This window comes from Zootermopsis nevadensis, unplaced genomic scaffold (genome assembly GCF_977971745.1).
Source record: "Zootermopsis nevadensis isolate Lab colony 2312 unplaced genomic scaffold, Znev_1.0 Znev_ptg000022l, whole genome shotgun sequence".
NCBI lineage: Eukaryota > Metazoa > Arthropoda > Insecta > Blattodea > Termopsidae > Zootermopsis > Zootermopsis nevadensis.
The window spans coordinates 17,221,842-17,245,354 of record NW_028259154.1 but is presented as its reverse complement, the minus strand read 5'-3'; the positions used below and the strand labels follow the sequence as shown (position 1 = coordinate 17,245,354).

Genomic DNA, 23,513 nt, shown 5'->3' with positions numbered 1-23,513 from the left:
AACCAATAGGAATGAGCGTCTCGTCAGTTCAACCAATGATGTACTTACCGCGAATTGTCTTCTTTGAAATAATTGGGTAAAAATCACGTGGTGTTTATTTGTCAACCAATGAGCATGCAGTTTAAAACCCCGAAAGCTACATCCGCTTTTTATTTTCCGGAATACAGCGACCGAAGTGAGTTGAGAGTATGGTTGATGGTGAATATCGCTGTTTTGGAACGTAATCCGATACAATCGAATAGAGAACTTTGTGCCGTTTTGGTTCCTGTAAGTACAATACAATCATTAACTTATCATGTGTAATTTATTTGTATATTTTAGGGCTATCAGCGAATATTTTCTGTTTGTATATTACTTTTTGCCAGATTGGATATAACAGTATCATAATTGCACATGTTAAGTAATATCAGTTCCGCGTTTAGGGCGGTACAATCGCTACACCGTTCAGGTGGCCCCGCTATCAAACATTTCGATGTATCAAATCCTTTGTTCACCGCGATACCTTGTGCGCCCGAAGCAAAAAATTACGTGAAGCATAGATAGGAATACGCTGTGTAATAAGTCTGATCCCAGTAATATTAGACTATCAGGTTTCCTGCTTTCTTTTTTATTTATATATAGATCTTTATAAACTTTTGTATGTGAGGAGAGTGGTAAAGGTGAATGAAATACTGGGTTTTGATAGAAACATTTCCAAACACATTCTGTTTGTTCAGCAATGCAAATTTGAGGAACATACATTGTGCAGAGGTTAAAGTATGTTGTAAAGTAAAGCCGATCACTACACGCCTTGTAGGTTAGTTGGGGGAGAGGGGGTATAGCTCCTACTTATTCTTGACCTCGGCTCTAGATGGCGCTGAATGGTCAGCATCATGCCCTGGTCGTGCTTTGCCCCACGGAAAGGATCCCGATACCCATTGGATAGCAGGCTGGATGGGAAGCAGATGCTAGAGGAAAAATCCTCTGGCCCCTGTTGGGGTCAAACCCCCAGTCATCCAGCCCGTAGCTAGTCACTATAAAGTTATATCTTATGTTTCATTTCCTTTTTAGTGTTCTAATAGTGGCCCAGTATATCAGGAGTGCTTGTTACTTATATTACTGCTCTTTGTGTTTCAGGTAATGTGTTACAGAGGTTAAGTCTGTTGCCTGTTTTGTTGCATTCAGAATGCACCTGTACAACTTGACCTTGCAACGTGCCACTGGCATCACTCATGCTGTCCATGGCAACTTCAGTGGCAGTAAGATGCAGGAGATTCTTGTATCAAGGGGAAAGTCTCTTGAGTTGTTACGTCCAGATCCTAACACTGGCAAAGTACATACTCTGCTAACTGTTGAAGTTTTTGGAATAGTACGATCTTTGATGGCTTTTAGGTTGACAGGTGGAACAAAAGGTAATCTTGTAAACCTGTTTGCACCAGGTATAGTCTGCACAATCGTATACCATCAGCACAAGTATTGTTTCTCCCAAGTAGTTTGTTAAGCTGGCATTAGATGTTACATATGCAGAACTGTACATGTACTGAATATTAAAGACTTCAGTCCGCACCTCAAAGAAAACACTTCACCTCTGTAACTGGATGAAGCTGTTTAAGGAAATTTTCTCTTTTTACAGTGAGAATCATGCAAAATATGTAAAAACATAATTCACCGTTGCTGATAAGGTGGATGGGGTATATAATGGTTACCCCTAGGCTTCAAAGGGTTGAATTTGTGATAATGAGTGCAATAGTGGCATATTTGCACTGTGATAGGATGGTAGCTGCATTTGGTGGCTTGCATGTCATGTGAGCAATGACATTCCATATAAAATAATTCTTGTTTATATTAAGCATGGACCTGTGCTGCTTTGTTTTCAATTGCTGTATGATCTATTTAACAGTACTAGGAAACAAAAACAAATTCTTTAAAGTGGGATAGAATATTGGAAAGGAGGTAGTAGTCTGAAACAAATGTAAAGATGCTACAGTAAAACCTCTGTCCATCGTACCCTGAACTATCGTTCTCCCGGATGCATCGTCCGGTCCTGGATACATCCCATATAAAGTAATGTTACATTTTCCCGCTTCTATCGTTCCTCGAACTATCGTTTTATCGCATCAATCGTTCAAAAATCTTAGTCCTGGCCCACAATTTTCCTGCAAAGATCGTTTCTGAGAAATTATAACGAAATTTACGCAATGTTTTTAGAATTTAAAATGCTGGGTTTTGAGATAAATTAATACCGAAAGACGCGCAATGTTTTTGGAATATGCAGTAGCGGTAACCTGTTACATCGCCCAACCAGCACAGATTCTTTTGGAATGAGGGGTCAGCGGTGCTCATTGTCAGAAATTTTATGAGTTTAATTAGGGTGCACTCATATTTCGTTCCAGCGATGCCAGATGGCATGTGCAGTGTGAATTTCTTCAAAAATGCTTTTATTATAAGTACAAAGGAAAGGCAGGCGACACTTTTCATTCTTCTGGTGTCTTCTACAGCTACGTTTCCTTGAGTTCGGCAGTAATAGTATTTCCATTCTTCCTGTTATTGTTCGCGAAGGGGGTGGGAGTGGTGAGGAAGAGGAAGACAACGAATGCGAGCCCAAAGCTGTGCCGAGTTTTGCCGAAGAACATGCTGCATTGGCAAAAGTGAAGTCGATCTTTTATGCGCATAATATTAGTGAACGTGGAAAGGGCTGTATTTGACCTGAAACGTAAAGTTTTGACAAACCAGTTGTACATTAAAGACTTTTGTGGTAAAAAGAAGCAACTTTGAAAGAGAAACATTCAGTTTTTTTTAAAAAAATTAATGCTTTCTCGCAACTGTCGTTTTCCCGTATTCATTGTTTTTATTTCCCACCCCCGCCAAAAACGATGCATCGAGGTTTCACTGTAGTTGTTTTGTAATGTGGGGTTTCATTTCCTGTCAGGTATAAGAATCTCCATTTTACTTCCAACAGTTGCAAGGGAACTATTAGCAAGGATTACTATAGATGAAAGTCATTTCTTTTCACGGAAGGTATCCCGCAAAGTGTGCAGTCTAATCAAACAAAGGTTTGGGCATATTTTTAATTTCTAGCTATGTATTTTGAATGTGGAACTAAGCTGACCAACTGAAAACCACACAGGTTGTAAGTGACCTTTCTTCTTCATTAATAAATGAATTTACAGCTGCACCATTAGACCATCACTTACAAATATTGCTATTGTATGTTACCAGAATTAGTTGATGATTTGATGCACTGTGGTATCTCCTGTGCTTGGGTTTCCTACACTCATAGGTCGTCAATACAGTGCCACAGAATCGGGTGTTCAGCATCGTTGGTGCAAGGCTGTTTTTGTCTTGTTGCCTGGTTTTCAGCATCCAACAAAATAAATATAATTTTTATTGATGAAGTTGTGATGTTTATATGATTGTGCTAATAATTGTTATATTTCAGATTATATTGTGGTTGGATCAGATTCTGGTAGAATTGTAATCTTGGAATATATCAGTACAAAAAATATTTTTGAGAAAGTGCACCAAGAGACATTTGGAAAAAGCGGTTGCCGAAGAATTGTCCCTGGCCAATATCTTGCAATTGACCCCAAAGGAAGAGCTGTTATGATTGGTAATATTAAGAGACTTGAGTTCTTGCTTGTAGTATTGTACTTTGTTATGTATGTTACCTATACCAAAGTTTTGTAATAATTTTGAGACACTTATTTTGAATTGTTACATTTATGTGCAAAAATCTTATATTTTCCTTTTACATTTTGGGCATTGTTGGGTCCCAAAGCAGTTGGTATTACTGTGTACCCACAAGATGTACCCCTTTCAGAGCTGACAAAATGTTAGTGCTTTTTGTGGTTATATTTGAATTTTCTTTTAAATCCTTTCCAGTATACCCAGCGAAGGACTGCATGCAATTGGAACTTCATTGCCACATTTTTAATTATTTTTTATTCCAAATGCTCTAATATTAGCAATAAGAGGTTTTGTTTGAAAGAAATGGGACTGTTCTACAAGATTAGGAATTGTTGATTGAAGTGCGTTGTTCAGATGAGTATAAGGTGTTGAATTTACACTTCAGTTGAATAATGTCTGAATAGATTGTGTGGTCCTCAAAGTGTACCACAAGTGTTTGTGGAGAGCATAAATTTCGAATGTAACGAAGTGACGAGAGAGTTTACGCTGTTATGGTTTAATCCTGATGTAAACATGTAGAGAAGGCTCCTTACTGTTTTACTTCTGAAAGTAGTCACTTCTTTAGTTGGCTGTCATACACAGGAAAATTATTTACAGAATTTTATTTCATGTCATAGGTGCAATAGAGAAACAGAAGTTGGTGTATATTCTGAATCGAGATGCAGAAGCACGTCTCACTATTTCATCACCCCTTGAAGCCCACAAAAGCAACACCTTGGTGTATCACACTGTGGGTGTAGACGCAGGATTTGAAAATCCGATGTTTGCTTGCTTGGAAATTGATTATGAGGTAATACATTTTAATTATTAAATTTTTAGAATTTGTGTAATGGATATTTGACTAACCACTTCCTTCATCCCACATAATTGCCTCAGCTCTTTGGAAATTTAGCTCTGAATACGTTGACAGTGCTTTGGAATTTTGCAACCACCAGTGTCCCAATTTCATTCAATTGTAGCAATAATTTTACCTTTTCCTCACTGAATGGAACCATCGTTCAATGGTTGATATGTGTTGTGTCTGGTTGATTTTTTTATGCTTCGTTTATGCATTATATCTTTTTTTGACTGGCACACACATAGTATTATTGGCTTGTTATTATTTGCAAGTTGTTTTGTGATTATAGAACATAAAGGTGACTGATAGTTATTATGGTGAAGTGGAAGACATTTCTGTCAAGTCTGACAAGATACTTCTGTGTCAGAAGTAGATTTGGACAGCTCTGTTGACAGTAGACGGAAGTGAAATATTATATTCTACCGCACAACACAAAACATACAAGAAGAGCCTTGAATAGCCCAGGATAATAATGAAACTTTATATGCAGATTTTTTGTGTTATAAAATTTTAAGAAAAAATGGCTCAGCTAAATTATTATATGTATATTAAGGGATTGTGATGTCATGTAAATGATATCAGCTTGAGATAGTGGAATTTGTTCGTTAGTCTCTTGTAGAGTATGTTGTTAATGTTATTATTATGATATTAACTAGCATAATGTGTAAGTTGTGAAAGCATCTGCAGTTTTTCCCATCGGGCATTTTGAGATAACTTTGTAATACACGCATGTTTTTATGAACATTTGTTCTACCTGCACATGCATTGGTTTTGTTTGCACACAAGTTGGTCTGTTTCATGATTTATCGTTACAAGTTCTAGACTAGATGTGCAGAAAGCATATACAATCCAACTTGTCGCCTCCTACCAAGACACATTTTTGGTTGGAGTGAATCAAGGCTGGAACATTGCAATATTTGCTTGTTTGCCATCACATAAAATAGGCTCATGTTAGAAATATGTTGTATAAATAAATTAATTACAATTTTAATTTGTGTAGAGTAATTCCCGGTAGTTGCCTTGAATAGACTTGTTATGATTCTGCAGTTTTCCACATGTTAAACCTTACAGCAGTTTTATCTGCACGTGTAATTTTGCTTAAAAATGTGGCCTTGTAGGAAGCAGACACAGATCCAACAGGAGAAGCAGCACACAAAACACAGCAGACATTGACATTTTATGAGCTGGATCTTGGTTTGAACCACGTTGTTCGTAAATACAGCGAGCCTTTGGAAGAGCATGCCAATTTCTTGGTATCTGTTCCTGGTGGAAATGATGGTCCCAGTGGAGTCCTTATTTGCTCTGAGAACTATCTTACGTACAAGAACTTGGGTGATCAGCATGATATCCGTTGCCCTATTCCGAGAAGGAGGGTAAGTAAGTTTGTTGCTCTGATTTTAAGGGATCATACATGATAGTGGTACTATACATGTTGAATTGTAAGGTCAATGTTCATTCATTTAATGAATAGGTAAGGTTGGCGAATTTCCAATTCTGAAATATGTAAGCCCCAACATTTTTTACATGTAAAATTTCTTACTTTTTATTTTTGTATTTTAGGTGTGCATTTTGTGTTATGTCATTTGATACTGGCCACTTTTTCATGTACTATTGATTTAATAATGATTATAGACTTACTTGCAAGGTGTTATACTTGCCATTAACCTTTAAACGACAGGCATTTAAATGGCAAAGTGGTAGCCGCCCTACTGAGTTTTTTTTGCGGGTATTTAAATTTTTGTGCATGCTGTACGGAAAACTTTAATATTATCTAAAGTAGACATGATAAAAGGACGAAATAAAGGCCATATTTATGCGAATAGAACAGGGAACAGTTTCTTAAAAATGCAGTTAATATCAGTGTCCAAAATAACTTATGGTATTTCTTCAGGCTATAGTAACATAAATTTCCTTTTTGGAAGCTCAGTCGACATGTTAGAAGCCATGGTTGTGAACTACTGACCACATAGAAAATTTTGTTTCCCTCTACTTCAGTGGATACTCATTCTTTTGACCCATCATACCGAGGAATGTGAGTAGCTTTGAATAGGGGTCTGAAAAAACCCACTTGACATTAAACAAAGTTTATTGCTGTTCATGGTTATAGTTTACGGTTTGACAGCTCAGGTTGAATTTGTCAGAACCCTAGAGAGAGTGATTCAATGCTTGCAGCCCCTAAAAGAGGCCAAAAGATGTAGCCAAGTCTCCTTACAGTGTTGCAAGTATTTACGTTCCGCACAAGGAATGTTCATAGGGCTGCGTACTCAACTTACATTCCCGACAAGGAACGCAAGTAAGATAAAGGTTAATATCAGCAGTAATTCTTTGGGTGGGAAAATTTTTTATATTTATACTAAAGATGTTCTGAGTTCCAGCCATGAAATATTTGAAAATTTGCTTGTGCATACACTCTTGTATTCTTTTCTTGCAGAATGATTTGGATGATCCAGAGAGGGGAATGATTTTTGTGTGCTCAGCAACACACAAGACAAAGTCAATGTTCTTCTTCCTTGCACAAACTGAACAGGGTGATATTTTTAAAATTACTTTGGAAACCGATGAAGATATGGTGACTGAGATTAAGCTAAAATATTTTGACACAGTTCCAGTAGCATCTGCCATGTGTGTTATGAAGACAGGGTTCCTTTTTGTTGCATCAGAATTTGGCAACCAGTAAGTAATCATTACAGGCTTCTCCCCAGAATTCTGTTCTTTTGCCAGTAAATTTCTTATCCCTCCAGATACAGAAGCTCCCCTAATGTAAGTTTGATGATAAAAACAGTACCTGAAGAAAATTTACTTCTTGGAGTGATGGCATAAGTACAAGAAAAATGCTGGATGAAGAAAAGAGATGCTTTGAGAAGAATAACATGAATGTAGTCGAGGAAGGAATCAGTTCTTGCAGTTGTTTCATTTAGGGAACACCTAACTAAAATTGTCACACAAATCTCCAAACCTTGCTCATACACTGATTGGGGTTAATATCCATTGTGCATAGGTTGCATTGTGATAAGTAATTTTGTGGCAGATCTTCCAACATTTTTTGCAAGGGTTAGGTTAGGTTGGTTTAGTTCCTGTAACTCCTAAGTGGAGCATAGGGCCTCCTTTCGGAGGTTTCATAGTCTTTAAAAGTGTGCAATTAAGAGTACTGAGTGAATAGCCCACTGACTTTGCACAATTTCTACTCGCTCCTGATTTGACTGCCAGAGCCATCTAGCAGTGAAGCATCCTGAAGGGTGCATTCTGTTATGGTTTTATAGCAGCGTTTGTTCATTGTTGCAGTTACTTATATCAGATCGCACATCTTGGTGATGATGATGATGAACCTGAATTCAGTTCTGCCATGCCCTTGGAAGAAGGTGATACTTTCTTTTTTGCACCAAGGCCACTGCGGAATCTAGTGCTTGTTGATGAGTTGGACTCGCTCTCGCCCATTTTGGCATGCCAAGTTGCAGATCTAGGTAAGTGTTTTTGAATGTTTTTGCTGATGTAGGGAACTGCAATTGTGTACCTCAGAGTGAATGATGACTCAGCTTTGGTCCGTGTTTATGAATTGAGCCAGGATTATTCTCAAAGCTCTGACCTCTTTCAAATTGGTATGTATTCCACGATTCATTCCGTACCTGGTATTTTAGGCTAACATTGTTTTATTTAACTGCTAGCTAATGAAGACACTCCACAATTGTATATGCTGTGTGGCCGTGGACCGCGGTCTTCGGTGAGAGTTTTGAGACATGGATTGGAAGTGTCTGAGATGGCTGTTTCAGAACTTCCAGGCAACCCAAATGCTGTTTGGACTGTAAAGAGGCGAGTCGATGGTGAGTAATTGTACCAAGATACTGTTTTTTTAATATGGATGTTTTAAATTAAAACTGTAAGCATCCAGAAAGTATGTGAATGTGTTTATAATAATATAAAGATCATATAATTGAGAGAGTGTCACTGAAATTAGCAGGACAAAAAAGTATGAGGTCTTCCTGAGATTCTTCTCTTCTTCTATGGCTCTCCGGTCCGTATTCAGTCCATGGCCTCCTCAATTCTCCTCTGTTAGGTCTGTCTGTCCGAGGCTTTGATTGAGGTTTCAAAACATCTTCCTTTTCACGGTGCAAGGTTGTTAACCTTGCGACCAACCTATCTGTCTTAGTCTGACCTCTCCCCCTCAACCAATCTGGCTAGGGATGCCCTACCAGTAGCTATGCTTCTGCCAGCATAGCTCTTGGGGTCACTGAGGTACTCAAGCCCCACCACCAGGACAAGGTGCAGATACCATTAAGTGGGGCTTCCTGAGATTGAAGCAGTACAGTTCTCTGAAACAATGGTTACCACCTTCCAGACTACACAACATCTTGATTTAGAAAAAATATTCACGTGTTGAGAATTGCTGACTGACTTTGTTGTGTTCTAAACCATACACATTGGCACATACTTTCAAATTTACTTGCAGTTGCTGTTGACTAATTTTAATTATACCGTGTTATCTTTTAGGGAGTTCATTTTATTCTATTTTTTTACATTTAAAGGTAATATTTAAAATTTTAGCTGTTCGATTTTTTTATTCCAGTCTTCTTTTTTATTTCTTTGTCTAGGTTAGAAAATGCATGTATTTTGTGATTGGCTTGTCTAAATTATGGAAGTGGTTACTCCCATTTCATACATACCATAATTATGCTGTAATAAAAGTAGAATATAATAAAACTGGTGGACTTGATACAATCTATCAAACACCAGTTGGTTTTTCTTTCAGGCTACCTGGGAGCTATATAGTGGAGGATTCTGTGGGAATTGAAGAAGAGGTAAGGATCTGAAAGACATAATGAAGTGGGAGCAGCTCTTCCACCAAAAACAATTGTTCCATAAAGAGGAATTTAGTGTTCTTAACTCTTTATATCAAAAAGTAGCATGTGCCATTAGTGGGCAGAGTTCACACTTTCCATCTCGTGTAGCCTATGAGAAAATTCATCAGCTGAGATCAGAGAAATTCAATACTGTGGTTACTTATTTTTGCTGGGCAATCACTACTAGAACTAACTACGTGAAGCAGATTTCTTAAGGAGATAAAGTATCTCGGGTAATATATAAATTCCTCACATTTCCCATGTGTGCTACATGCCCCATTAATTTCATCCTTGATTTTATGATACTATTAATGATTTATGAATGCAAATTTTGAAGCTCCCATTTAATTTTTTATCCTGGCATTTCATTCTGACCTCTTTTTCAAACATACACAATTTGCATTCTCTTTAACACTTATAATGCTACAATCATAGGTATTAATCGGATTAAGTGCACTGTTATGTCATGGCCGATCAAAAAATATTTGGCTGTTTCATATTTTGCAACTCTACTGTAAGGTACTGGAATCTTAAGGTAAGTGGCTGTACTGCAAGACATGAGCCATAATTGATGAAAGATTCTCAGGTTGCAAGCCGCGTCAGGTGGCTGAACGGTGGATAAACCATATCTTCTGTCAATGTTTCGAGAACAATATCTGCTCTCGAAACTGCAGAAGATATTGTTTATTCACTGTTCACCCACCTGACGCGACTTGTAACCCAAGAATCTTCATCAACATCAGCCGCCGTGAAAGCTTCACTTTATACATGAGCCATAATTGTTTGACTGGAGTGGTAGCATTGCATTTGACTGCCATAATATTACTTCTTTATTACACCATCTCCTTTACAGGAGGTTGGCGACATATTATGAACAGGATCCTTCCATCCTTTTCTCGGACTGGGACCTGTTCATATATGTTTTTTTAGGCAGGTGATACAGAAGTGGTTTGCCATTGCCTTCTTCTGTGTGTGAATGGAGTAATTGTTGGGATGCCACGGAGGAAAACTCCGTGTTGCCTAGACCACAGCCTTGCCCAACACAAGTTATAAATTCGGGCACCGCCGGGAATCATACCCGGGACCCCAGGATTACAAGGCCAGCGTTCTAATATTACTGCATACACTTTTTTGGCCCCATCTCTCACAGTAATAATATGGCAGCCAGGCAGTAAGTGTTGGTATAAAACAACGGGTATAGGAAACTATATATGCTGGTTCAGTGTTATGCCTTTTCCCATTAAATTTAGCTTGTGTTTTGATAATTTTCTTTTTACTTTTTTCAATGAACATGATTTCTGATGTTTCAGATCTATTCATTTTCCATGGCATAGGTTGTCCAAAATATTGCAGGGTCACAATCTGGTTTTTGTGGTATTTTGTTGGCCTGCTGAATCCATAAGCTGGGGAGAGCAGTGCTTTGTTAGAAGATCTATAGTGTAATATTATGTAAATAGCCATTTTAGCCATAATGCATTTGCTACATTTTAAAAAAAATCCCACACTGCAGAAAATTTTGTGCAAAACAATTCAGGAAAGTCCTTGTGTATATCTCACCATGTTTTGTTTATAGCTGTCATGTACGTGAGAATGTAATAAACATTCCCAAGAAATTGTATTTTTTGTTTCTTCAAAGTAACCGTAGTATAAATTAACATTTGTGTTTGATGGCAGTCTGATAAACTGCTGTTGGTCTTTCGTGGGTTAGTTGGGTTTAAGTTCCTGAGTTTCAAAATGTGTGATGATGTATTATGAGTTGATGGTCTTTAAAAGAATTCTTGTGTGAGGAAATTTGTTTTCTATATTATTGTGTGTGTGTGTGTTATTCTTAAATATGTGAAGTGCTGTGTTGCTGTTCTTACAGAAGAATATGATGCATACATCATTGTGTCATTCGTTAATGCTACTCTGGTATTGTCAATTGGTGAAACTGTTGAGGAAGTAACAGACTCTGGGTTTCTTGGCACCACGCCCACTCTCTCTTGTTCGGCTCTTGGAGAGGATGCTCTGGTGCAGGTATGTGTGTCCATATGTTCATGATTATTAGTAAAATGTATAAATTGTGAATTTATTAATCATGCCATAGTTCACAATTTGATACTTATTTTCCCCAGGTATACCCAGATGGTATTCGTCACATCCGTGCAGATAAGCGTGTAAATGAGTGGAAAACGCCTGGGAAAAAGACTATAGTGAAATGTGCTGTGAACCAGCGTCAAGTTGTTATAGCTCTAACAGGTGGAGAACTTGTGTACTTTGAAATGGACCCCGTAAGTTCAGAGCACTGTTTTAATTTACAGTTTAAGTATCAAGAAGCATGTCACCGGAGTAGCAAGAATATTACACTTTGAATTCCAAACATTTTAAAGTAGAGTTGTTTTCTAATAAGAAAGGAAATAGCCTTAATGAAGTCATCCATATAATTATGTTCATTAACAAAGCAGTCTTATTTGACATATTCCTCTTGGAACTAATTACATACTTCATTTTGTAATTGTTTGGGATATGAATGCATGAAAAAAATGTTCAAAGGCAACTATAGCTCTTGCCTCACATTTACATGGAATGTTGATTTGTAGACAGGACAACTTAACGAATACACAGAACGCAAAGAGATGCCATCTGAGGCAGTATGTATGGCACTGGCAAATGTGCCTGCTGGAGAGCAGAGGTCTCGTTTCCTTGCTGTGGGCTTGGCAGATAACACAGTGCGCATCATCTCTCTTGATCCCTTGGTAAGTTTTTATCACCCTCCTGAAGATGTGGTATTTTAACCTTGCATACCGTGCAGTGTATTGATAGATAAAATTATGCATACAAACAAAAACTGTTTACACTTTGAAAAGACACATAGTGCCAAATGCATTTCGACCTCAAGCGGTCATAATCGGTGGCAAGCAAATTAATTCATGTTAAAACATACAATTCATTGGACAATGGTTTGTTATAACTCGTAAAAGGTCGCACTTTATGCAATTGAGCTCAGTTTAGATAATATACCACCTCTTGTGCAATTAATGCCCAGTATGGTATTGCATAAAGTATGGTTTTATAAAGTGTGACCTTTTATGCTTTATAACAAACCATCATCTTATGAATTGTATGAATTAATTTGTTTGCCACTGATGATCACCTCTTGAGGTCGAAACACGTTGGGCACTAGGTGTCTTTTTAAAGTGTAAACAGTTTTTGTTTGTATGCATGATTTTTAACTGTCTTCAAGTTGTGGGTGTTCTAGAAACCAGTTTTTCTATTGTTTATCGGTTTTTCCTTGATTGCACAAAATGTGGAAATTAAATCAGTAGACTTGACCTGATAAATGTCTGCAGGTTGACTCAAGACTTGCATAATTTAAGAATTTGAAATTTGACATTTCTCCTCAAATTCTTGATACATCTACGTGAAAGACTCGAAATTGTAGTTGTAAATACAACAGTAGTTAAAGAAATGTCTTATGTTAACTTGTGATTGAATCTTAGGAATGTGAAGTATAAGGCAGTTAGTTGAAGTTCAGACATTTTTAAATTTAATTAACTTGTGAAAAAGAAACAGCTGCATTGTATGAATTGTTGTTGTAATAGGTGGTATGGAAAGCAATGTCATTTATGTGGGATTTTGGCTAGAGATGATTTTTTTACAGGACTGCCTTTCCCCGTTGAGTATGCAAGCTCTTCCTGCAGCTGCTGAATCTCTTTGTATAGTAGAGATGGGTGCAGGTGAAACAGGAGGTGAAGGTGAACCTGGGACAACTGGTTCACTGTATCTCAATATAGGTCTGCAGAATGGCGTGTTGCTACGAACAGTATTGGATCAAGTCACGGGTGACTTGGCAGATACACGGACACGATACCTTGGATCTCGTCCTGTAAAATTATTCCGCATCAGAATGCAAGGCAGTGAGGCTGTGAGTGTTTTCAGAATATTTGCATTTGTACATGAACAAGGTACAAGAGAATTTGTACATTTAATTGTGAAGTTGTGTTTCTCTTGTCCCACTTTTCCCTTACGCATATAATTGAAAGTGTGTAAAAAGTTAATAGCTGTATTGCAGTTAGTAATGTAGCAGGGGGAGGACTTGAAGTCATATGGTCATTGTATCTTCTCATATATGCAAGGTCCTTCCCTAGGAAACCCCCAGAACAAAGTTTATGGTGTTGGTAAATAAAATGGTCTTAAATGGTTGCGGTCTTTTCCAAAGGACTGAAACCTTTTGTCTAGTTCAGAATAAAAGTAGTATATTTCAAAACTTCCACAAATGTGTGGCAGCCCATGATAACCTTGAAGCATTTTAATTTGAAATATGTTTTCAAAATGTTTATATAGAGCTTTCAGAATTGCCAAGCAGTGAATTAGTGATATACAATAAATCATGAGAAGGTTCTACATAATTTATCTTGGCAACTAGGATTTTCATGTTTTCTTATTGAGAAGCTCTTTGTATTTCTTTAAGAAGAATTTCTTACTCTTGCTGTGATGTGATGTATTCTTCCGTGTTTCACCTGACAACATGATTAAATAATTATATCTGATCACAGTTCTGAAATACTTTTTATTTGTTACATTTGATTGTAATATGGGGAGGTTTGGTTGGTAGGTGCCCCACGTAAGGTGGAGACATCTTAGGAAGAAGATAAAGTAGCAAATTTGCAACACCTATTGTGATATTGTGTCTCCATCAAATTTGATCTTCTCTTTCACAGGTTTTGGCCATGTCAAGCCGATCATGGTTGAGTTACTATTATCAGAATCGTTTCCACCTGACTCCGTTGTCATATGAGTCACTGGAATATGCTTCAGGCTTCTCATCAGAACAGTGTCCAGAGGGAGTTGTTGCCATTTCCACAAATACACTTCGTATATTGGCTCTGGAGAAGTTGGGTGCAGTATTCAATCAGGTGTGTGTTTCAGTTTATTTATACAGTGCAACCTTGGTGTGAGTTTTGAATAATGCTTGTTCAAAAAAAAGTCATTCCGTGGCATATTCGTATTTTCTGTGATGAACAGCCAACTTCAGGCATGTATTCAAGCTTGATATTTAAGTGTTCATGCTTATGTATTCTCCTGTTTATACTTGTCACAAGATACCTGAGCTTTGTTGTCCATTATAAATACATACATCATTATGAATCCTGAGGCACGGGGAGGAAGGGGAAATAATGGTGCATAGGGTGTATTGCTTCCTCATTGCCTTTTCTGCCTTCCCTTCCCCTTTTGCTGTGATGTAGCCCAGACTTTAGATATTGTGTGTCCAGTGTATGTGAGGACTTTAGGGGGACTTGAACATTTTGAAGCCAGAGCTTACTCTCTGAATCATGAAATGACTCCCATGCAAAAGGACACGTACACAGTGAGGAAAGCTGTAGCAGTGGAGCATCAGTCAGCAAGTGCTGCCGATAGACGGTGGGTCAATGATCCCGATACCATCAGTATTAATGATGCCTTCAGGGACCACCAGCAATAAATATCTGGAAGTACTCTGCAAAAATTTGTGGAGAAAAGTCATTTCTAATTAGGAATATTGCTCACTGTAATGAAGGTGCAGGAATTGTAGATCTTGTTTTATGTGATGTTTTTGTCACTGGTGAAGTTCTGTTTATACATCATTGTGGATACACTATTTACTGTAAAATTTTGAAATGGGGGACGGGGTGCATATACATGTCTGTTTACCTTGGTAACTGTAATTAATGGATGATAACTTGAGTTTGTTGACACAATGTATCTCTTTAGTGACATTTGGAATTGTTCATGACACATAGGTCTGATGGTAGCCATGGAATGATTCACTGGTTAATCTGTGTTTTATCTAAAAAATGATAACAATTTGGTAACTGACTGGCTCTCAAATTTGGTTGTGCAATATCAGCAAACTGTTGATACTTTGTGTTTCATAAAATATTAGTTTTATGAATTCAGTGATTAATATTTTGGGTCGCACATTGTGTTAAATATTTAGTTTCGGTTTTGCAGGTATCTTTCCCAGTGGACTACACACCTCGTAAATTTGTAATCCACCAGGAGTCTGCTCACCTTATTATTACAGAAACTGAACATAATGCTTACACTGAAGATACAAAGAAACAGAGACGAATACAAATGGCCGAGGTATGTAGATCCATTGTAATATTGCATGTGAGCTGCACATATTTGAAAATGTGTTATTAATGTATAAAAACAAAAGACGGTTTCAAAGATCCAGGTCTTATACTAATATATATCTATAAAACTGTAGGTATCAAAGAATTGTTGCAGTGTTTGTGCCTAAATTTGTAGACAGCTACAGAGAAAATGATGAAAACATTACATGTACTACTGACTTGCCATTGATGTAAAGTCCTGCAGTTCTGATTTCTGTTGTAATTTCTTGAGGAATTTGCTAGGAACACGTGCCTGCATGTTGTATAGTACACTGGCATATTTGCAGGAAATGCAAGAAGCAGCTGGAGAGGAGGAGCAGGAGCTTGCTCGTGAAATGGCAGAGGCTTTTTTGAATGAGGACTTGCCAGAAAGTGTGTTCAGTGCCCCCAAGGCAGGACCAGGAATGTGGGCTTCTGTAATTCGTGTGTTGGATCCAGTTGAAGGCAGGACAGAGCAACTCATAAAGTTAGATCAAAATGAAGCTGCTCTGAGGTAAAAAAGAATTCCTAGACAACATAATAGCTTAGTAGTTCAGAGGGAAGTGATCTGTAACTGACACAGAACTGACAGTGAACTTTGTCAGTTACATCGAATGTTGAAGGAATGTAACGTTTTAAATTACGGACAGCTTTGAATGAATTCGTGGTTGAAAGGGAAAGTTTTGTTGTAATATGGTCATTCATTCATTTCTGTGGCTGGCAACTCCTAAATATTATTTTCAAAAAATTCTGCGGTGATAATCGCCTTGTCATTAACTAACATCAAATCCTGTTTTGTACAGAATTCGCTCATTTTTGGACATATGAGTAGATGCTCTTGCATCTGTCTGCAGTTGCACCATGTCGTAATATGGTGATTTAATTCATGCTAATTTAGGCGATAACGTTCATTCTGTTCCATGAAAGCTGAGAACTGACTCATTTATTAACCTCTCATATGGGAAAAGAGAATTTAATGCCTGTAGTGTGCACAGTTAACTGGATAGTGCATAGGCTGTGTCCATCTGACAATAAAGGTTTTGGAAGTGTCTGGAGATTGTGTTCTTATGTGAATTGTCTGAAACAGTATACCATTTGCTCTTCATTCTTTACATTTTAGCATTGCCTTGGTTAAGTTTGCAAACCAAGCTGATAACCAGCAGTTTGTTGTTGTTGGAGTAGCAAAAGAGCTGCAGCTGAATCCTCGTCAGGTTGGAGGAGGTTTCCTATACACATACAAGTTAGTGAATATATTTTGATTGACTGAACAGTTAATTTGAGTACTTCTGTAGAATTGTTTTTATAGTGGTTGATGTTTATAGTATTTATAATTGACATATATCAAAACTTCAACCTGCAAAAGTGCGGTTTTTCAGACGAGGGAGAAGGCATACGAGGTGCGATCGGAAAGTTTCCAGACTGCGCCTATAAAAACCTGTACACTTATCTCAGGTATTAAATTCACCCATCACCCTCGAAGTAGTTCCCCTGGGAGTGAACACAACGATTCCAGCTCTGCTGCCAAGCCTGGAAGCATCCCTGGAAATCTTTCTTTGTCAGCCTGTCAAGCACCATCTGCGATTCTGCCTGAATCTCTTCTATCGTCTCAAATCTCCTTCCCTTTAGCTGAATTTTCATCTTTGGGAAGAGGAAGAAGTCACACGGAGCTAAATCCGGCGAATAAGGAGGGTGCGGGATGATGGCCATGGTGTTTGAGGCCAAAAACTGCTGAACTTTGAGGGCGGTGTGCGCTGGCGCGTTGTCATGATGCAGCAGCCAGTTGTGGTTGCGCCACTTTGCCGGCCGCTTCCATCTCACATCTTCACGCAACTGCCTCAGGACCCCACAGTAAAATTCAGCATTGACGGTCTGACCTGCAGGAAGAAACTCCCTATGGACGATCCCCTCCTGGTCGAAAAAACAGATCAGCATTGACTTCACATTGCTCTTGACCTGTCTTGCCTTCTTCGGTCATGGTGACGATGGGCTCTTCCATTGTGAAGATTGCTGCTTCGTTTCCGGATCGTACCCGTAAACCCAGCTATCATCACCTGTGATAACCTTAGAAAGGAAGTTGGGGTCGGTTCTTGCAAGATCTTTGAGCTCCTGACAAACAAGAAGTCGATTCTGCTTCTGGTCCTCAGACAGGAGCCTTGGCACAAACTTGGCTGCGATGCGTCACATGTGGAGTTCTTCCTTTAGAATCAGCTGACAGGTCCCATAGCCTATCCCAACAATGTCGCACAAGTCGATGATGGTACGACATCGATCTTCGTGAATGGCCTGCTGAATCTTTGTAACATTTTTGGGCATTGTGCTCGAAGATGGTCGTCCAGAACGCTCGTCATCATCGACAGAGGTTCGGCCATTTTTAAAACGTGAATGCCACACAAAAGTTTGTGCACGACCCATTGCGGACTCCCCAAATGCTTGCTTTAGCATTTCATAGGTTTCCGTAGCCGTTTTGGCGAGTCTTTGGCAAAATTTGATGCGCACACCATTCCGAAATCGCAGGAGGGTCGGTGTAATGCACTACCAAAACGCCCGTAACTAAGAAACAAATGCTAATTCGATGATGCCGGCTGGCACACTGGTTCACTATGAATGTAGGCCGCACCCCCTAGTGGCAGAAGCTCGTACTACATCCGGTTCGCCATCTATTGACACAGTCTTGAAACTTTCCGATCGCACCTCGTATTTGTAGTCCTGAAATTATTTTATGGTAGTTTCTTAACTGTTATTTTATATGGTAACAAATATGATTTTTGCTTCCTAAAAATTTTTGCTTTTGGAGATTTGGGTCACGTGATTTAACCGTATTATACTATACAATGTTTTCATAATTTTCACAAACTGAGCTTGCTTGCTGAGTCTGTTTTGGATACTTATTATAGTTATTTATAATAATGTCTGTATAGCAAATATAATTGTCTGAACAGAGTGAATGCAGATTGCACACATTTGGAACTGGTCCATAAGACTCCAGTAGATGAAGTTCCCTCGGCAATCGCTCCATTCCAAGGCCGTATCTTGGTGGGGGTTGGCCGCATGTTACGTCTGTATGATATGGGAAGGAAAAAACTTCTTCGGAAATGTGAGAACAAGGTAAGGACATAAATTAATATTAATAATTGTGTAGCTGTGGGTAAAATTATCTTGGGAGTATACAGGTTATTCATAATTCCCTGGCAGACTTGAATGGTGCAAAGGATGGTAACATGCGACATGTCGATAGAAAGAGAAACTCTCCAAGTTTGCAGCAGCACTTGAAGGATGACTGAAAAACTGATTTTCAATGACGAAGCTACGTTTCACGTCAATGGGAAGGTGAACAGACAATGTGCGGGTATGGGGAAGTGAAAACCCATATGGTACAATTGAGCACTTTTAGGATTCACCGAAACGTTTTCTGTGCCGTATACAGAGAGAATGTGTACAGGCAATTCTTCTCTGAGACAACCATCACTGGCATGTCCTATCTTGAGATGACGCAGGGATGGCTAATACTGCAGCTTCATGATCACAACGATGACTTCATTTATTAGCAAGATAGGGCTCTGTTACACTACCACCGCCTCATCCACTGCTACCTCAATCAGCATTTTCTACAACGTTGGATTGGACACGTGGCTGCCAATAAAAATGTGCTGCTTCCTTGGACACCCCGATCACCTGACCTGAGGCCGTGTGGTTTTATTCTTAGGGTATGTTAAGGACCAGGTCTTTGTACCACCTCTGCCACGAGATGTGCCTGAGCTATGAAGACTTATCATTGCTGCCATTTCACAAATCGATCAAGACATGCTGCATTGAGTATGGGCAGAAATGGATTATTGGCTTAACGCCTGCCGTGTCACAAAGGGCGGACACATAGAGCATTTATGAAGTATATAAAATAAACTTGGAGAGTTTCTCTTTTTGTGCATTGCACCATTCAAGTTAGCGATTTTTCGTAATGTGTCGGAGAATTATGAATAACCATGTATAATTTCTGGAGAAACTGAAAAATGTTGCTTTTTTTAATTCCTTGCATTTGGATGGAGGAATATACTGGATCGTTACTGTTCAGTGTGACTTTTTTAGTGAACATTAAATAGACAAAACTTAACATTGAGATAATTTGACTTTGAATTATTGAAATTTGACAATAAATGAGGGAAAACCTTAAGTCAGGGAACATTAAATGGAGGTTTCCCTGTAATGGGTTACCCACTTTTCACACAGTTTACAGTAATCTTCATATGATGCTTGAAACATGTTAGACTAATGAAATAATCATGATTTCAACATAATTCTGATGAGGTTTTCTGTGCATGCCTCATGTATTAAATGTTTTATAAAATATATTGATTGAATATATAATACTTTCTTTATCTTTCTCAGCATATCCCAAATCTGATAGTGAATATCCAAGCCATGGGGCGTCGTATCTTTGTGTCTGATGTACAAGAAAGTTTGTATATGGTGCGGTACAAGAGACAAGAGAACCAGCTCATCATTTTTGCTGATGACACTCATCCACGTTGGATAACAATAGCCACAGTCCTTGACTTTGATACTGTAGCAACAGCTGACAAATTTGGGAATATCGCAGTTGTAAGACATCACTTTGTTTCTTATGTTGCATTGTGTTTCAGATTATATGTAGTATGTTGAAATGTACATTTACGTAATTTTGGGGGAAACACCTGCCACATAAATGAGCAATTGCCCACCATTTGATAATGCTTAGATGATTTCAGATTTTCTGTCAGCAGTGAGCATATGTGCCTGAATTGAAATTACAGAAGTTTCCAGTTTTTGCTCAGTAAATACTGTATCAAGTAAGAAACATGCATGTTAACTGTGAAATAGGCAACACTTTTCTGTAAATTCTTAACCCTAATTCATGAACATATTTCCAACTTGTTTGACACTAATATTTCCATTTGAAACATTTAAAAAAAATTGCATTGATTTTGTTGCAAGTTCATGCTGCCATTCCATATTACTGAACTTACTTACAGGATGTTTTTGAAAGCGAGTTATAAATTGTATTCTTGACAACGTAATTGATTGGAGACATGATGATTCTACTTTGGTCCGTGTTTATGAATTTCTTATTGATTTTTTTCAAAGTGCTGATCTCCAACTATTTATACATGTATTCTTTTACAAAACAAACTTCCCTTCTCATACTAATATTTATTTTTTGTGTGTCTGCCCAAAGATCCGTCTGACAGGAAATGTAACAGATGATGTAGATGAAGATCCAACAGGGAACAAAGCACTATGGGATCGTGGACTTCTAAATGGTGCTGCCCAAAAAGCTGGTATTGTTGCTAACTTCCATGTGGGAGAAATCTGCATGTCATTGCAGGTAATATTGGCAATTGCTGTGTTTGTTTCATTTTATTTCCCATTCCCATTTCAGTTTATATAGTATTTCCTTTTTGGTTACCTGTTTGCAGGAGTTTTGTAAACTTTGAGCAACTTGGTAGAATCTGCATAAAATGTTATACCTCCAGGGATAATAAAATGGGGATTTTGCTGTGATTTATCTTGGGTAGTGTACAGTTGCATTGCTGTTATATTGTGTCTTGTAATTCCTGCACATTGCAGAGAGCAACTCTGATTCCTGGTGGCAGTGAATCGTTGGTGTACACAACACTATCTGGTACAGTGGGTGTGTTGGTACCTTTCACATCACATGAGGACCAGGACTTCTTCCAGCATTTGGAAATGCACATGCGGTCTGAGAACCCTCCATTATGTGGTCGGGATCATCTTTCATTCCGCTCTTATTATTATCCTGTTAAGGTAATTACAGTGATTTTTCTGTAAGCTTTTTGAGCTTAGAGTTTTTATTTGTATGTGTGTGTGTGTATATATATATATATAAACGTGTGTGAAGGCTCACAATTTTTTACTGCTGTTGATGTTTTCAGATACAGAAAGTTTTGCTGGTTGGCAGGATGTTGTTATACTTTTGTATTAAACATGGTGTTAAATAATGAAAGTTGTGTTGTGCCTTTGCAGAATGTTCTGGATGGAGACTTGTGTGAACAGTTCAACTCCATAGACATAGCCAAGCAAAAGAGTATTGCTGATGATTTGGACCGCACTCCAAGTGAAGTATCGAAGAAACTAGAAGATATTCGTACACGCTATGCATTTTAATTTGAACGCTGATGTGCATGTGGGAGGGGGGCCTGTGCCATTTCAGGTTATGTGGTGTGTTTCAAATAAATCTACACATTATAAAATGCTACGCTTTATTGTACTTGTAAAAGTATTTTGTGTTTGGTTGTATAATTTGTTTTAATATTAGAAAAACCATTGTGATACAAGTAAAAATATTCAGTGTGTCATTAGTCTTTGTAGATGCTATAATATGTTTCTTCAGACTTATTTATGAAAAGAAATAGTTCTAAGTATTATCCACAGCAGGTGACTTGTGCGGTTCAGTCCGTGATTTCAGACTTGAAAAGTGTGGTTCATGTTAGAACTTTGGAGATGTAATTGGGATATTAAGCTTTGATGGGTTAATTAGCAATGGTCTAGAACAGGGGTCATCAACCTTTTTATACCTACCGCCCACTTTTGTATCTTTGTTGATGGTAAAATTTCCTTACCGCCCACCGGTGCCGCATGTACTGCCCACCACCATGAAAGTGGTACAGCTCGAAGACAGTGATGGCCGGTGGTAAGCCCCGCCCTTGTTATGCACACTAAACTCGTGCCTTTGGCTATGGTGCTCATTCGTTGCTCCCTCGTCCACGAGTATACTTCGACAAGTGTCCGGTGAATTATTATCTATATTCAAAGGTTAGAGATGGAATTCAAAAGTAAATTGCAAAAGCATATTTTAAAAAGTCAAACTCGCGAAGTTGTTAGCAAAGTATTCGATATATGGAGGAAGAACAAAATTTGTAACAACGGCCAAAAAAAACCCACCACCCACCATGAAAGGTTGAATTGCCCACTAGTGGGCAGTAGGGACCAGGTTGATGACCCCTGGTCTAGAATGTGGATGCCTGTGTTTATTTAAAAAAAATAGAATAGGGTTGGTTGACCCCAAGCCCTTACGTTGTGTCTAGCCACAGAAGATGGCACATGTATTAAATATGAAGATGATGAATCAGTTCATTGCTTGCATTTCATTCTGCCCATATTTGGACAAGATATTGCCAGTGTTAAATACTGTTTGTCAGTTGAAATAAATGTTCCCCATCATTTGTTAATGCTAACCAAGGGTATATAAGAAGTACCTTCCTTGTGTTCTGTTCTTGGAGATGTTTTAAGTTTGCAGTCAAGCAGAGGGAAAGTAATTTTCTTAATAAACAACTCGTACACTTCAGGGAATTAATGCATTCTTAGAATATATTGAAAATTTAAGTTGCGTATGCTTGTACATACTTGGTAGAGTAACAAATTAGAATTTTGTGTCGGAAGATGAAGACATTCTCTAAAACAGTATATACCTGTACATGGTGTTACAAAAGGTTGAGGTCATAAGACCCTCAAATCTTGTGGAGGGAGGGTGTGGACTGGTTGTAATTGGCAGGATAAAAACCTATATGGTAATAGAAACTTCCAGTTTCATAAAAGGTCAGGAGTTTGACTACGTGAGCTAGTATCACTTTCTCAAGATTTATTTTCTGTATTACATATTTATAAATTTATTTACCACACTTGTAAACAGATTACCATGAGATTTAATGGTAAAATGATACTTGATTTCATACAGTTCAAATCTCCAGTGTAATGAGTATTTGCTGATGATTATGCAGTGTTTAATCAATAGCCTTTAAAATCATTAGAAGCTGTTGGTTGCCTTAGTCAACAAAGGTTATTAATAGAAAAACTGGCTCAAGTGCACTACAATCCAGATCAGGTCTTGGCTTGTGCCTTGCAGTTTCTTTTTACTGGGATAGATTGTTAACCTATTGCCCAACCCCTAACCTGGAGGACCTGGACTCACTTGTGAGCCCCTGAGGGGAGGTAGTTTACTTAATCCCAGAATTTTTATAAAAACGGATTAAAACTGAATTGTGGGTGGAAGCAGGGACCACATAT

At 38.2% G+C, this 23,513-nt stretch overlaps 1 protein-coding gene and 1 non-coding gene across 2 annotated transcripts; both read left to right on the top strand.

Moving 5' to 3' along the window:
- The first annotated feature begins 115 nt into the window (after positions 1-115).
- Sf3b3 (splicing factor 3b subunit 3) lies at positions 116-22,684 on the top strand. Its single transcript, XM_022062475.2, has 21 exons — positions 116-267; positions 1,117-1,391; positions 3,419-3,589; positions 4,284-4,456; positions 5,623-5,877; positions 6,936-7,177; positions 7,787-7,965; positions 8,167-8,322; positions 11,204-11,355; positions 11,454-11,609; positions 11,919-12,074; positions 12,980-13,243; positions 14,040-14,234; positions 15,310-15,444; positions 15,764-15,969; positions 16,576-16,695; positions 18,395-18,560; positions 19,839-20,051; positions 20,665-20,814; positions 21,057-21,254; positions 21,474-22,684. The coding sequence occupies exons 2-21, from the start codon at positions 1,166-1,168 to the stop codon at positions 21,612-21,614; spliced, it is 3,654 nt and encodes a 1,217-aa protein (XP_021918167.1). The 5' UTR covers positions 116-267; positions 1,117-1,165; the 3' UTR covers positions 21,615-22,684.
- LOC147873040 (small nucleolar RNA SNORD18) lies at positions 20,514-20,583 on the top strand. Its single transcript, XR_015536615.1, has one exon. It is a non-coding gene; the product is annotated as a small nucleolar RNA SNORD18 (small nucleolar RNA).
- Positions 22,685-23,513: the final 829 nt, after the last annotated feature.